We start from the raw sequence: 15,993 nt of genomic DNA, 5'->3' as shown, positions 1-15,993 counted from the left end.
CCTTCATGAACTGACTGATTTTATGACTGAGCAAACTAACCAAAAAAAAATTCTTGGAAAATATGCATAAAAAAATTTAGTAAATAGGTCCGTTGTTACTGTGAGCTAAGCTCCATTAGACCTTTTAAACAAGTCCTGTGACCAGATTGTCATGTGTTTGACTTCAGGAAAAAGGAAGGACTCTGTTTTAGTTTTTAGCTCCTGTGTGAACTACTGGAGTCTGGGTGTCGGGAAAGGATGTCTACTCAGTATGTAGACAAGCTAATGCTACTGAGGATCTGTTTGTATCAAATATCCTCTGCAATATAAATGAAATATTTAAAAATGAAACAAGATAAAAATCTCTTAATTTAGAATTACAGTCGAAGAGGAACTGTTTATCTATGACATTATTTTCATTAGGTAAGAAAAAACACTATATTTGGTCTCATATGAAAATTATTTTCTTACAGATTTGTATTTGTTGGCTAATGTCAAACTAAGAGATTCAACCTGATCCATGAAATTAAAAGCACACATCTGATTTACATCCAGAGCGCCCCCTTGTGGTGTTTATAAAACAGAGCGTGAATTCACAAATAACTCAGTTCAGGTTAACTTAATGTTCTCAAGCAGTTTTAATTTAAGTATTTAAGTTTTTAAAATCTAGTCTGTATTCTACACATGTTGGTAAAAGCAGCAGATACAGAGCACACGTGGACTGATTATTCTCACCCCATCATACAGAAAACACGTCACGGTCACTGTTCTGTCTGTCCTTGATTGAAAATGCAGCTTTAGGATGAATTCCGGGTGTAAAAGCGATAGATAGCATCAATATATTTTGAGAAGCATAATGTTCAGAGAAGATGAGAAGAGGAGTTTAAAATTCTGCTGTGGATTGAAGACACAAAAGCAAATGGATTAACATCAGGTATAAAAAAAAATCTCAAAGTGGAGGGACTTTGGAGGAGAAGAAGTGCAGGGGCATGACGTCTTCTTATTGTGTGTGTGTGTGTGTGTGTGTGTGTGTGTGTGTGTGTGTGTGTGTCAGTCACCTTATCTTCTGCTGTGATGATGCTGTGCAACGTAAGAAACAAGGAGTGTGTGTGTGTGAGGGAAGATTACTGCTGTATGAGGAGTGAACGATGCAACTAGCCAAAGTCTCCCTTGTTTGTTTTGAGTGGATAAAACAGAGGAGATGAACAATATTACGTCTTAACATAAAAGGTGCAAACTTTACTTCACAGAGATTAAACGACTGGACAATTGTGACACCATGCAGACAACAAGCTTTTGCAAAATTGGGCATAATAAAAGGTGTGCCGGAGTTGACTGTAGCGACTCCAAGCCCTATTGTCGCTGGAGAGGAAAACCCTGGGTTTGGTTTATTTGTATGACGCGCTGCTCGGCTATCACAGAAGCACAGACTTCAACCAAGTGAGTTTTTGTGGCATTTAATTAAAAAAGTGTCGTTGGTTCACATGCAGTACATTGTAGATCAGTGTACACGTTTATGGCTGTATTCCAGTGCTGAATGAATGAAGCGAACGGTCAACAACAACTACGGCAACCCCCGGCCCCCCTCTCTCTCCTACAACTTTTCCAATTCACAAAAAAAAGAGGTGAGCCTTATAAAAACTCCGCCCGTGAACACGTGACCTCGAACCCTGCACGTCACCACCCAGTCGTGAGTGACAGGCCCCATTACCTCATTTATGGCTCCTACATTGACTGACTGCAGCTGTTTGTCAGGAGGCTTAAGGTTATGGTTGCTAATTCTGGGAGGTTTACAAAATGTAAAAAGTATCCTCTCCTCAGGGCTCCATATAAACCCACTCCCTCCTCTAAGGCATGTACGTAGAACATGAAAGCATCCTTTTAGCAAGCCATAGCTGTTGTTGCTAACTATCTGTCCTCTGTACACAGAGGTTGGCCGTTGTGCAACTTGATCCATACATATGAGCTTTTCTTGCAGTGGATGTCTTCTAGCGTGTTTGTTTTTAAATGCATCATGCCTTGCATCATGTATTTCAGCCTTGACTTCCACCTATTGTCTTTATTGTGAACAGCACCACAATAGTGGGAGTTAGGGAGGGGGGTGGTGACTATATCTTGTGACCAGCGCATGACCGCTGTGTGCATCTTATTGGTGCACATGATGACGCTGCATCATTATCTCTCTCTCTCTGGCATAGATATAGAGGCAATGTTTCTTATTAATGTGCTGTATACCTGACTCTGTTGCTTCGTCCACCAACTTCTCTGTTGATTTTATGTCATGGATTGCCTCAAGAGAACCCTCACATGTCTCCGACATGTTCACACATGTGAACATAGCCTACTATTGGATCTCTGGAGGATGTTAGGGGCAGAAATATTCTAGACATTTTAAGGAATGTAATTTGTGCTGGGAATTTCTCGGAGAGTCAGAGTCATTATAATGTTAGTATGCAACACTAAGACTCATGATGATCTCTTCTTTATATCCACACTAAAAAAGCCTCTGGTGTGGCATTAACCATCCCTCATACACTTCCGCTCTCCTCGCCTCTCCTGCCTCCGTGTGGCACGATCCACCCCTCTCGTTGGTGAGTGGGCTGCAAGTCAAATTAGCTCTCCGTCATCCTGCTCGCTGAGCGCACCCGAGGCTACTGCGGTAAGATGCGGCGACGCACGATGTCGAGCCGCGGCGGGTGAAGCGATGCGCAATGGTCGAACGAGTGACGAGAAAGATGAGAGGAGACAAACGAAAACCATTCACCGTGCTGTTCAGCTATAATTTAGAGGATGGGGCAGAGCTGAGTGCGTGTTCGGCTGATTTGTAACGCTGTAAGCTCCAGTGGTGCAGGCCGACTGGAGGGATGTGGTGCTGAAGCTGATCCCGCTGAAGGATGCTCCAGAGCCCGAGGAGGAAGAAAGGGCTTCTCCTGTAAACAACAAGGAAGCAGAACGACATCCAGCGAAGGGCACTTGATTTAAAGCTCGGACAGGAAGCTCGGAAGCATCGAACCAGGTGAGACACGATGAGACCTTTCCTCGAGCATCTCTCAGGACATTTTGGCTGGGGATACTGGTTTCGCTGGTTACAGTTGACGTGGTTTATCTTCATCGTAGTGTGCCCTCATGTGAGTAGGTTAAGTGAGATTTGTGGCCCAAAACCAGTTCGTGCTTCTTAATGTGGAGCTCTACTGAGTCACTTTTGGTCAATCATGTAAGCCGTGTTGGCACGAGGAGGGGATTTATGGATTAATGGCCCCCTATGTGTCATTATTCATGTTTATTTTTATGGCTGATGCAACAGTAATGCATGTCTGATTGCACATGCTTTATATAAAACATGGTCTGTCCGTGTAGGTGTAGTATGAAAAGAAGCCACTTGGATTCTTATGTTTGACCTTTGACAGACTCACACCTCCACAAACAGGAGAGCTGTGAGTCAAACCCGAAGTGAAACACGATCTCTGCTCCGTGTGGATAACAGGAAATTCATCTTTACTCAATTATGCTTATACATTTACATTTTCACCTGATCTTGTGTACTTTTAGAAAGGATTTTATGGTTTCCACTCCTGGCATGATTCTTGTAATTTAAACTTTAAAAACAAAGAATGAAAAAATTGTGCTGTTTCTGTATGAGCATGACATCACAGCTTTCTAACTGTTAATTGCCTTGTTTTGTCCCTCTCCCCTGCAGCTTGTTGTGTGACAGCTGAGTCAGTCTTCTGCGCCGACAGTGAAGCTCTGAAGACGGCGTCACTGTGCATCAGTCTGGAAGAGACGAAAACTTCTCATTATCCTCTCTATCATAGTCTCTGACAGCTTGGACGTCTGACCTGGGCGTTTCTTTTCATCATCAGACTTTCAAAGTTGAGGAGTGATAAAGGGAAACTGAAAGTCAAATCGGGCCGACCATTAGGAACCCGACAGATTCTGAGCTGCTGTTAATCAGCATGACAGTCAGTTTGAGGCGCTCTTGACAGTACTTTAGCTTTTCTATCAAACTTTAGTATTTTAACATTAGAGCTATTATGCTCTGAATCATATACAGGCTCTTGATGGTGCCAGTGTTCCCTCTTACATGACCGGCCGTGTTTTGATAAAAAGAAAAGTGAATGAATCCTAAATGAGGCCAACGACAGGCACCATGCTGCAGCAGAATAACAACAATAACTACCCCTGCCTGAACGTGTCAGGCTCCACCCGGGAGATGCTCCAGAAGTGCTCGAGAGCCTCTCTGCCCTTCCACAGCCGGATGGAGCTCGGCCTCGGAGACCTGCCGCTGATCCGGGGTCTACGAGCCTGGGCCCTTTTCTCCAAGAATCGAAGAAAGGCTGGAGGTCTTCTGGGAGGAGGTCAAGCACCCGTAGCTCCTCCTTCAGGTCGAGGTGGTTCCACTTCTGGCCCCGCTGACGTCTACCTCAGCGGGGAGTGGGGTGGCATGGGGTACGGGATTCCCTTAGGGCTGGACGCTGGGCAGGCCGGGATTGGAGCTTTGGTCACGGTCGCCACATTGAAGACATCAGAGGGCAGCGGGAAGACTCAGACTCAATGCATCTTCCTCCGGACTGAGAAAGGGAGCTGTTTGTACTCGACAGCTAAACCCGGTTGTGGAATGACCTCCAGTGCAGCCTCCAGTGTTGGCGGTTGGCTGAGAGGCAAGACAGGAGGTGGAGGAGGGAGCAGAGAGACGCCAGCCGGGAGGAGGGACAGTGGGCCAACTCAACCAGCACAGACTGGAGCAAACCGGGTTAGAGTGCGATCTGGCCGGAGATGGAGGAAGTCCTGTAATTCAGCAGGCCGGGAGAAAACTGGCTTGAGTAGAGAGCGACAGCGGAGCCGTGGCGAGGTTTCTGCAGGAGAAATCATCCAAGAAGAAAGGCAGGAAGAGGGAGGCAAAGGAAGCCTGGACTTTAAACAGTTTCCCAGCCATCAGCAGGACAACAGGAGAGCGTGCAGAAGTCCCAGATGCAGCCACAGTGACTCTCCTAAAAGCTGCACTCGGTGTGGAGGCAGCGCACAGAGGAGGGAACGCCAGCTGGAGCTGGAGGGAATAAAGAAGGAGAAGCAGAAGAACGAGGAGGAGGAGGGAGGCGTCTGCGGCGTGGAGTCGTCTAATTCTGTTTTGGATGCACCAAACCCTGACCCAGAATCGAACCACTTTAACCCAGAATCCCTCAGCGGCTGTGATGTCGAAGAGATTACAGAAGCAGAGAGTAGCGAGAAAACCTCCCACGTCAAGGACGACTGTTCAGAAGACAAAGAGGACACAGACTCTGAGGAAATGAAAGTGAAAACTACAAACTATGATTTTAGGGATGACCGGTCTTGGAGGGTGACTGATGACATTTCATCAAGACATATAACAGATATTGATCACAGAAAACCCGGTGAAATCCCCTGTGAACAAATAGCTGCTCATGTGAATGGATTTCCGGACTCTGTGGACGCAGATCACGAATCAGAGACGGAGATTGTGAGTGTTGAGGAGAAGGGAAGTAATCAGACTCTTGCTGAACTCTCTGTCGTAGCAAACTGCTCAGAGGACGTCTCCGTCTCTCCCTGCGCTGAGCCCTCCGCGTCTGTAGAGGGCAGCACCTGCCATGCAGATCACACGAGTTGTGTTGTTTTGGGGGAGAACGGGAGCAGTGAAGAAGATCGAATTGAAGGGTCTCAACAAGGTGTCGCAGGTTTTGGGATCGTGGCTAAAGAAGGACAGGATGTTTGCAGGGTTGAGCTTCAAGAAGCAAATTGTGCCAACACTCTGAACGAGGACAGAAAACCTCAAAATGTAGAAATCGGCAGCAAAAAAGGAGAGGCTGAGGCTTCATCTGTGTCCCTAAGACACATCAGTCCCTCATCAATTAGCGCGAGGATAGCAGAAGAAAAGTGTAAATATGGTGGAACTGAGCTTCTTGGAGCGGATTGTAGAGATGAGGCGGTGTTGGAGAAGAAGAGGAAGTCACAGGAGGGGGGTGAAGCAGGGGAGGTTTTGATTAAAGACTGCATCTCCAATGTGCACGATTCTGATGGTAAAAAGATCAGCGTCAAAGAGACCGAGGATGGCGTCCATGTAAATAGCATGCAGGACGACGATGGCGACAAAGTGGAAAGAAAATGTGAAGTTAAACACACCTGGAGGAAGCGAGAGTCTGAGGCTGGAGACACCTGTGGACAAACAGGCATCACACATGTTGAGTTTGACGCAGAGACCAGCACGGACGTCACTAATGTTCCCTGCGCTGATCCCTCCACCTCCATTACGCTCTCCACGGCTAATCCTGCCCCCTCTCAGCCCCCCTTGGGATCCATGGCAACCGGCCTGCCCTGTCTGGAGGCGGAGAAGGAGGAGGAGGAGGTGGAGGAGGGAAGGGTAGGAGTGACGGCAGGAGACGGGGAAGGAGGCCAGGAAGGGAAGTGGAGGCACGGGAGAGAGCTGGAGGAGCAGGTCGAGGAGGAGAGGGTCTCCACCGTGGCCACTGAGGAGGGGAGGAACGAGGAGGAGGAGGAGGAGGAGGAGGAAGATGAGTTTGGAGTATTCATGCAGGCGGAGGGGGAGCCGGCCTGGAGTGAGGGATCCAGCATGTCTGCCTCAGTGCCTTGTGGGAGCAGAGGAAGTGTCGGTGAGTATCTCTCGCCCCTCTGACAGCTTTAGTAAGTTTCCTGTGTGTGCTGCTGCTGCGTGACGTGAGTCGACATTAAAGTGTTCACACGCAGAGACGTGAAAATATCAGCTCTTCTCTGTTGTCGTGCTACAAATAACTCACTCGAAGTATTTTTACTGCTTCAGGAATGCACTTACACATGCTCTGCTTTAAAGGTGATTTTCAGTCTTTTTTTTAATCCAGGCCTGGAAGAAACTTAAATGCTGTTTAATTAGCCGCTACAGAATGGTCATGGTGTTATCAGTGGAGTGGTTTTAAATCCTTGTAAGCTTCTTCACATTTATGATGTAACACAGTCTGACAGCGCTTCACACTTCAACCTGGCTGCAGCTCTTTTAAACACCCTGCTTTTCAAAGGTTCCCCTTTATCCCGACTGCCAAAGAATAATAACTGTCTTTAAAGATAGTTTGATCATGGGCTTTTAGCTTGAACCGTTACATAAGCTGTAACTTCTGCTTTACCTGAAAGGTGATGAGAATTAAAAGGATGCCTCTCAACAAAAGCACGGTTTGGGCTCACACCACATGTTATCGGATGTATCCACGGTACGGTCCATAGTGGTGAGCAGAGATGAGAGTGATGTGGTTTCATTACATGCACAAAGACTCCCACCAGTTTCTCCTGTCTGGGGCCGCAGGTCACACACGTCATCACACTCGCCCCCCCTTTCACACGCTGTAAATCTCCTGAGCACGACCTGCTGCGCTCACTCCTCGGAGGACGGCTGGAAAAAGTCCAGACAAAGTGTGAACGTGAAAGCTGTCATAATCAAAAGCTAAATAATTGTTAATTAATCAGGAGAGTTGTGTGTTTCGAGGGGGGATTCACATAATGAGACGAGATATTGTTTGTAATGATTTGTTTCAGACAGTTTGGCACCTTCATGAAATGATAGAAATCAGTCTGAAAAAAAAAACTAAAAATGGAAGCCTGAGTTTTGAAGATGTCTGATTTATTGGGAAAGATTTAAAACGTACAAACACACTGCTAATATAAACGAGATACGGTTTTAATAAATAATGTCTGACTTGACAGTGCTGTGAGCGAGTACACAAACTGAATGCATAAAATAATAATAATTCAGCTCCTCTATATTCAACACACACACACACGACATGCTGCTGAGACCGTTACATCTTTGAGTCTTTGTGCCTCCAACATCCAGCGTTAATCAGTCCTCACGCTCCCGTTAGCTAATCACTTAAGCCCAGTTACCTCAGAGGGCAACAAGGCTAAGCCGAGGTGTAATCATCCTGCATTTGTCCTCGCTGCATTCACCTGATTTATTGTACTATTCGAACAAACCGAGGAGACGTGAGGAGTCTGAGTTGGATGAATGTGCTGCCTGCATGTGTTTGTGTTTGTGGCCACATGAACACTTTTAGCTTGACTTTCTGGGGTTTGAAGAAAACACACGATATACTGTCAAACATAGGGACTGTGTTCTTGATGAAAGCCACTTCCATTTTTTAAAGTCTTAAATGTCACACACACACACACACACACACACACACACACTCCTCAAACTAATATTATTCTTCATCACCAGGATATTGAGGTGAAGCTGAAATACTTGTTTGCCTCACTCTCTCTCTCTGTGCAGCTTCACTAATCAGTCATTAAAGCAGCTGCTGCTCTGATCTTTACATAGAAGAATATTAAAACACCTCAATATTATAGTGAGAATCTCCTCTGCATTAATGTGACATAATCTGCTCAATTTATTAAACAGTAATAAAAACACCAGGATACGTGAAACCATCTGCCGTCAGTAAAAATGACAGTGAATTAAAGCTGTGTGAATGACAGGATGGTAGATGAAACGGTTTCATCTTTTTAGCTTGTTAATGACTGTGTATGTGGATTCTGAGCATGTAAATAAGTTCATAACATGAAGTGCACAATAATTTGATCCGTAAAGTTTCTAATCTTGTCAGAAATGTGGAGCCGAGCACCACTTGGCGAAGTCAGAGTCTGTCCTGACCTGAATTCCTGCCCGATCTCTCGCTCTCACTCCACGTATTAATCATTCAGAGTTTGTGTTCAGGGAGGAGGAGGAGGAGGAGGCAAACGAGGCCCGGGACACTGAGCTGGTTTCAGCCTCAGGTTGTGGGGCAATGGGTGAAGAAGAATGTCACACTAACAACAGTTTAATATACACGTCATGAAACCTGTGAGCGATGCCAAATATTCACAGACCAGAGAAAAGCACGACATCGACTGCTGTTCTTAAGAGTTTTAATCCGCTTTAAAACCATCCTAAATATCCTCATTGTTCATGAAAGAGCCGGATCTTTAGCTTTTCCTTAAAGGTGCAAAAGGAGTTTGGTTTTTCATTTCACCACTGGGGGGCGACATAGGAGGAAAGTCAAATTAGAGACAATGGGCCCTTCTAACAGAAAGTCTCCAACTCATACTACAAACTACTGTTAACAAAGTGTGTGTGTGTGTGTGTGTGTGTGTGTGTGTGTGTGTGTGTGTGTGTGTGTGTGTGTGTGTGTGTGTGTGTGACAAACAGCACTTGGAAACCACGCCGTCACTGGAGAGGCGACTCACTGGACACCTGGCTGGACGGACAGCTCCTTCCACCAATCAGACGACACCTGGACGGCCTTTCCTCAGGATTCGTCAGATGGCGGTCGCGACGCAGTGGGACAGTGGTGGCCGACCTGCGCTATGGAGCAGAGCAGAGAAAAGCTCTTGGCCAATCAGAATCTGGTAAAGTTCTTCCGTCTTTATCAAGCCTTTAGAAATGTGATTTTATGACGATGTGACGGCTAAAATCAGAAGCTCCTGATTAAATCTGGGAACGAGAAAAAAACGGTGATTGATCCCCAAAGAAGAAAAACACATTACTGACAGATCAGACTGTGACGCTGCAAACAATATAAAATTATAGCAAAATTAAAAAACGATCTGTGTGTCAATATATATCACTGTAACGCAGACTCATGTAACGTTACTATGGAAACAGCAGGACACAGCTTCTGCTAGCCTGTCGCTAATGCTAGCTTTGCAGACCTAAGAGACAGTCCTCGCCGTCCTCTTCATCGTCCTGATGTCTGACTCGACAGTGGCTCCACCGCGTTAGCATTGCTTTTTGTTATTGACCGGTATTATTATATAAATCGTTTTTTATCAACAAATCAAGGAGAGAGGCTGCAACCTAAAGGGGCTCCAGCCTTTTTAATATTTACATTATTACCATGAAGTCAGCAGTAAATCATAACCTTTATCTGAACTCAGAAACATGTCAACTAACACCCTGATCTGAAAAAAAAATGTGTATATATATATATATATATATATATATATATATATATCGAAATGGACTTTTTGGTTGTTTTGCTCATGTTTGAACTTGTGAAAAATGTTATGTTAGAGGTTTATTTCAGACCTATATTCAAACAAGTAGAGGAATCTATCATTCTGGTAGAAATAATTATGAGCCAGTTCCCTTTATTAATTTCCTGTTTTCACACACCGTAACCACGGAAACACATCCAGACTCCGCCCTGGGGGTAAGGTGACAAAGTTTTCAGACTTAAATTAGTCAGTATTTTGTAGCTCACGTTACCGACCACTGTAAGCTCTGAGTGTGTGTGTGTGTGTGTGTGTGTGTGTGTGTGTGTTGTTTTTTTTTCCTGAGAAAGGAGCCGACGCTGCAGGAAGCGTCTCCCAGCGGACGTTAATGCAGCGAAAAGATGCAGATGAAAAACGAGCTCTGCCCAAAGCTGCAGCGAAGGAGAGAAAAAGTGTTTTGAAATGAGCTGTTTCGTATGCTTGCAGTGTCAGGAAGACGCTTCTTTAGCAGGGCAGGTTAAGGGCAACAACAATATGTTCCTGTGTTATAGACACGCGCTGTCCTGTGGGTGGCGTGTTTACTTGTTTTTGTTTGTATCACCTGAGCGTTATGTTTCATGCCCTGGAGGAAGAAGCCTGTTAAGTCTTTGGATTATCTGACGAGATCTCTGCGTCTGTTTTTCAGGCGTCTGTCTTCGCTCAGGCCTTCCCCTCGCTGCCTGATTCGTCCTCAAGTGACCTCGATGCTGTTCCCACCCTGACTCAGATCCTCCGAGGCAGAGCAGACCAGGACCAGGGGTGAGTTCACCTCCCAACTGAACCGAGTCATTCCCATTTACTGCGTACTAATTGATCTGCTGCAGCGTGTTGACACAAGACGAGTCCTTCAGGTCGGCCTTCAGACTGACAGGGAGGCTGGAAACTCAGTTTAACAGCAAGTCAGTCATTTCAAACCTTTATTTAATGAGGTTGAGATAGAGATGGAAATTAACAAAAGACAGGTCAGGATGATCCTCAGCAGAAGCGATTACACACTGTGGTAAAGTTGACGTCATTGTCTTCATCTGCCCAAGAAAAACTGAAGTGTCAAATCCTGAGAGAGAAACATCAAATATTCAACTTCTGTTTTACTTGAAGACTTTTTTTTAATTATTATTTATTCAGTGAGAGCGAGGAGCTCAAAGTTTAAAGAAAAACCTCAAACAGATTGATTGAAAAATGTGATAAATCGAGGCCACCTAGTGGTGGATGTTGTGAACTGCATGTCAGAGAAATCTAAATATAGATTGTGTTTGTGATCGGTTGGGCTGGCAGAGTGCTGGCAAAATCTTTGATGCAAATTGCAGAGCGATAGAATGAAACATGTTGAAATACATTATTATTCATCACACTAACAGTATATTCACATACAGACAAGAAATCCCTCATAAAATGACATTTATACAGCGAGTGGTAAAGTGATGGGTCCTTAAAATCCATCACTAATAAAATCATTAATTTAATCTGGAAACATTAAATCAATAAACCTGGTTTGTTTAGATTCTTTTTCTTTAATTTCATTTAAAATGTTTTTCGTCTTTCTGGTAAATCGTAACGCTCTCTCTTCTTCGTGTTCGACCCTGCAGGCTGTTGGACAGTTTCCACGACTTGAACAAGATGATTTGTCAGAGATACAAGAGAGCCAACGGCGTCTCTCGTGACCTGCTGCGGAGGACGTTGCACCTGGAGCAGCCGCACGCTGTGAGTATAAGATCGGGGTTCATTCACACGGACAAAACAAAGTCTGTCTCTCTGCGTCTCTGGACTCACGTCCGGCCGGCCGGCGGGTTTTTCAGCGTTCAGAGTCGAGCTCTTTAAAAGTTAATTCTCTCTCTCTCTTTCTGCACACGCGCTCCATAAATTCTCGAGGACAAATCAGCGCAGAGGGCTTCATGTTGAGTTTCAATTTGTGCAGCTTCAGTGTTGTTAAATTGAATTTGTCCCTGCGGCCTTAACGGCGTGTAACAAGAACTGATAGTGCTTGTTTGACTGGTGGCCTTGAAAACTGCAGCTTCATTTAAATTAAGTGACCGCTGCTGTTACATGCAAAACACTCCTCGCACCTCACAGTGGAAGATAAAGGAGCCGAGCTGGACTCACAGTGAGGGAACGTGTTCGAGACAAATACAAAGCACCTGCAGGAAACACACTGTGCTGAAGGGTCTCCGCTCTTTACTCGAGTAATGAGGCGCAAGCTTCACATTATTAGCGCTAAGTTACACATCTGATGCTAACGCATGATTACGTCTCATGCATTTGTGCACAGCCATGGAGGCTCTGCTCGTGGGAGTGGCCTAATATCTGAAACTAGACAGAGGTTATTGATTGTTGAGTATTTGGAGTATACAGCTAACAACAAACCATGTTGCTAAACACTGATTTTAAATTCAGTGACTTTACATGACACTCAAATTCCTCCAGGCTGGCAGCCGACCTGTGGCTCCTTTCCCGCATCCCCCCCTCCCTCTCTCTCTGATTGATCCTATTGGTGTCCATATAAAAATAAAGGAATAAAAATGCTACAAAATAAAATGAGAAAAGCTTTGATAGAAAAGTGTGATAAGTTGTTGTTTTTTTTAATCGCTGCATCACGGTGTGTTTTCGTATCTGCAGGAGGTCAAACCTGCTGCTCGGACAGCCAATCGACGACTCTCCCCTGGCCTTCCCTCGGCCAATCAGCACGCCCAGAATGCTGCTGCTAAGCGACGACTGTCATATGACTACAACAGAAACATCTTGGAGTAGCTGAGCAGCTTCAGCTCCGGTTGGATTTTGTTGAAGAGCTGCAGTTTGAACCTGAACCTGAGGCGGGCGAAGCAGACTGTTGACTCTGGATTCACGTCATGTGATCAATAATAACTGAGCCAGCTTTTGGCTCTTTGCACTTCTTCCTGGTTCTTAAAGCCTGACCCGGATGACGAGACGTAACCTGGATACAAATGAAACAACTCGTCTCCTCACCCTGTGCCACCTCGTTCACCACCTCCACGACCGTTTTCATCATCCAGCTCCACCATGAGGACAGCGGGACGTCACAGACTGCTGGAGAATGATGACCCCGGGTTAACAGGCACTCATACTAGAAGAAAAAGTTATAAATGCTTTTATATAACTACACCACCCTGAAAGTGTCCCTCTTGTTGTTTTATCAGAGAAGATTTAAACATGTTTTCATGTTTCAGAGCTGCTCGGAGGGAACAAACCGTCTCTTTGTACACTTTCTTGCGTTCATCCTTCTGGACCTTTCTATGGACCGGTTCTGTTGTTTCATGCAGAGTCCGCTGTGACTGCTTGATTATTTTCTCCCCTTCTCTACTCATGTTATCCTTTTTGTCTTTTCCCTAAAACGATGAGAATCATGTGTTTTTGTTTTACTCAAACAATGAGACGTGTTCTTCCCGTGGAGCAGCTCTGACTGAGAACCGATCGTGTATCTAAGCCAACTTAAAACTTATACTCACTCAATTTATCTCGACGTTCAAGATGGCAGATGCCAGGAACCCTGATTGTATTATTTTCTTACTGATATTATGGTTATTTAACACTGAGCTGAAACTTATGATACCCCTTATTGGCTTTTAAAAAAATAAGACGTATAGTTTGCCTTCACAATGTTAGCTTTGAATTAGACACTGTGACAATTTCAAGCAATTCTGTATTATTCAGTGCCAAGTCTGATGAACTGGAGCTTTTAGAGAAATGCATTTAAGTTCTGGGCGTGACGAGATATTTCACCCTAAAGATGTAATTATTCAGTTTGAGCGACAAAAAAACAGAAGATGACTTGATGCTCTTCAGTCGCTGTTAACAAACATCTGTTGGATTCAGTCAGGATCCATTGATTATTTCCCTTTTTTTTTTTTTTTTTTTTTTTTTTTAAAGACAGGTGACACACACAGAGTAGAGCGCTGGCTCCAGATATGATAAAGTCTTCACCTCTTTTTTTTAGATTTTGTCAAAGTGATGCATGTGCATTCATTGTGTATTTGCAACAACAACAAAAAAAAAGCCAAACACAGGATTGACTCTTAGCATAGTTTCGGTTCCTCAGAGAAACAGATTTGTCTTCCAGTTAGTGCCAACGGGAGCTCGTGTGAAAGTGCCACGTTTACAGGGTTAAGCACGGGGAGCAGACGCCGTGAGGAGGGAACGCCGCCTCCTGTTTCACAGACACACTGAAGTGGACTCACAAACAAAAATGTTGGCATGTGATGTTTGTTTTCATTCTTGTTCTTTTTTCTTTGTCTGGCTTCCTGTCCGCCTCTCTCTCTCTCTCTCTCTCTCTCTGAACACTCACGGGCGAGCGAACTTCATGGGCAAAACTTGAATCAAGCTGCCAATCAAAAACCATATTTTTATGGAAACTGTCTTCACATTATTTCCAAGTCAATAATGCACTGAAAATGTTTAATTTAGACACAATATGACACATATTTCATCTCCAGTCGACTTTGCTTTACGTTGTATATTTCACCTGTCAGTTCAGTTTATTCGTGATGATGTTCAGAAACGATCATGTGTTCGTGTGTCTGCCGTTTGTGCAAACTACAAATCCTCGAAAAAATGTAGAAGATGAATATTTTCTGATCTGGGGAAGGAGAAGTTGTCACCTTGTAAACTGATGTAATAAAATGATGCGGTGTGATGGACAGCAGCTTCCTCGTGTTCAGTCTCTTTAAATAATCCTCCTCCTGCTTCAGAGGCATCCTGATGTAAAATGAACACCAGTATTTGAAGTTTGAAGCATAATGCGCCAGCTTCATAACATTCTCTGTAACAGGGGTGTCAAAGGTAGATGATAAAAACAAACACGTTGGATGCATTTCACAAGAGGAGAGGTTTAAAATAAATGTTCAAAAGAGCTGCAAGAAAGCTCAAGGTCACAAGCTTAACGTTTGAGCTCGGAGGCAAACCACCATCGTCTCCCCCTGACCGGCATGAACAGAGACGAACAGATAGAGCGTTCACGTTGGGACGTCGTTAAAGGGAACAAAACAACATGTGAAACTTGTGTTTATGGGTGTTTTTTCTTTAAACGTGGTTATGTAAGAGTGAGATGGTGAATGTTGGACTTGGTCAAAGTTTAGCTCAAGGCTGGTGCATGAAACTAGTTTTGGGTGAATTGCTCTGTTTTGAGTCAGCACCTTCAGTTGGGGGGGGGGGGGGGGGGGGGGGGGGGGGGGGGGGGGGGGGTTGATGCAGGAGGCCCGATGCTCGGCTCCGCCTCTCATTAGGTGACCTAAAAGTAAGTCTGAGTCAGCTGTTTCAGTGCTGGACCTCAGTGAACTCATGGGGGATGTCACTGAGACTCCTCCTCTGTGTTTACATAAAGTCTGTGCTTAATCTAGACAGAGGAGAGGCAGCCACGCCCCAAATGATAAACAACTCATCCTTACTAAACCAAACTGATCTAAACAAACATCACCACGGACAGTGTGTATCAACACAGACATGGGCTATTCTGTTTTAACCAGGCTATGAACATGTTTATGCCTCCTGTAAAAAGTTAATAACCTTAATTGGACATCAGATTTTTTCTCTTCTTGATTGGCTTCATTTTTTCCACACCGGAAGTTTCAGCTTGGTTTACTTTGCATGAAATCGGATGCAGCTTAACATCCAGGCTGAGGGTTTCTGAAAATAGAAATAAAAAAAAGGTAAATATGAGTGCAGACTGTTTGTCTGCAGCATTACTCAGGGAGCTCCACTGTATCACAGGCTGAAGACGTTGATCCTTTACATTGGAATACAAAAGTGAACATCTGTCCTCTGGGAGACGACTGAAGCAGCGCTTTGGCTCCGACAGAGTTAAACACTTGATTTGCTGAGTCAGAGCAGCTGGCTGCTGCAGCAGCGTGATAACAGAGCTTTGTACTGCGTGGAAGCAAACAGGCCTATGGGCAGCCGAGCGCCCTGACCTCACACTGCATGAATCAGCCGGCTCTTTACATAAACACCACAAACAAGACAGCGGTTGCCTCCTGGAGAAGCTGAGGCAACGTGCTG

The 15,993-nt window shown here is 44.8% G+C and overlaps 1 protein-coding gene across 1 annotated transcript; it reads left to right on the top strand.

Annotated features, from left to right (window-relative positions):
- Window positions 1–3,951: 3,951 nt before the first annotated feature.
- Window positions 3,952–14,636, top strand: LOC306831052 (uncharacterized protein). The gene is made up of 5 exons (XM_079354914.1): window positions 3,952–6,602; window positions 9,164–9,363; window positions 10,634–10,746; window positions 11,574–11,688; window positions 12,601–14,636. Exons 1-5 carry the CDS (start codon window positions 4,106–4,108, stop codon window positions 12,730–12,732), a joined length of 3,057 nt encoding a protein of 1,018 aa, XP_079211040.1. The 5' UTR covers window positions 3,952–4,105; the 3' UTR covers window positions 12,733–14,636.
- The last annotated feature ends 1,357 nt before the right edge of the window (window positions 14,637–15,993 follow it).

This window comes from Symphodus melops (assembly GCF_947650265.1).
Source record: "Symphodus melops genome assembly, chromosome: 10".
Classification (NCBI taxonomy): Eukaryota; Metazoa; Chordata; class Actinopteri; order Labriformes; family Labridae; genus Symphodus; species Symphodus melops.
Note: the sequence above shows the minus strand (reverse complement) of the source record. Positions and strands in the feature narration are given on the sequence as shown.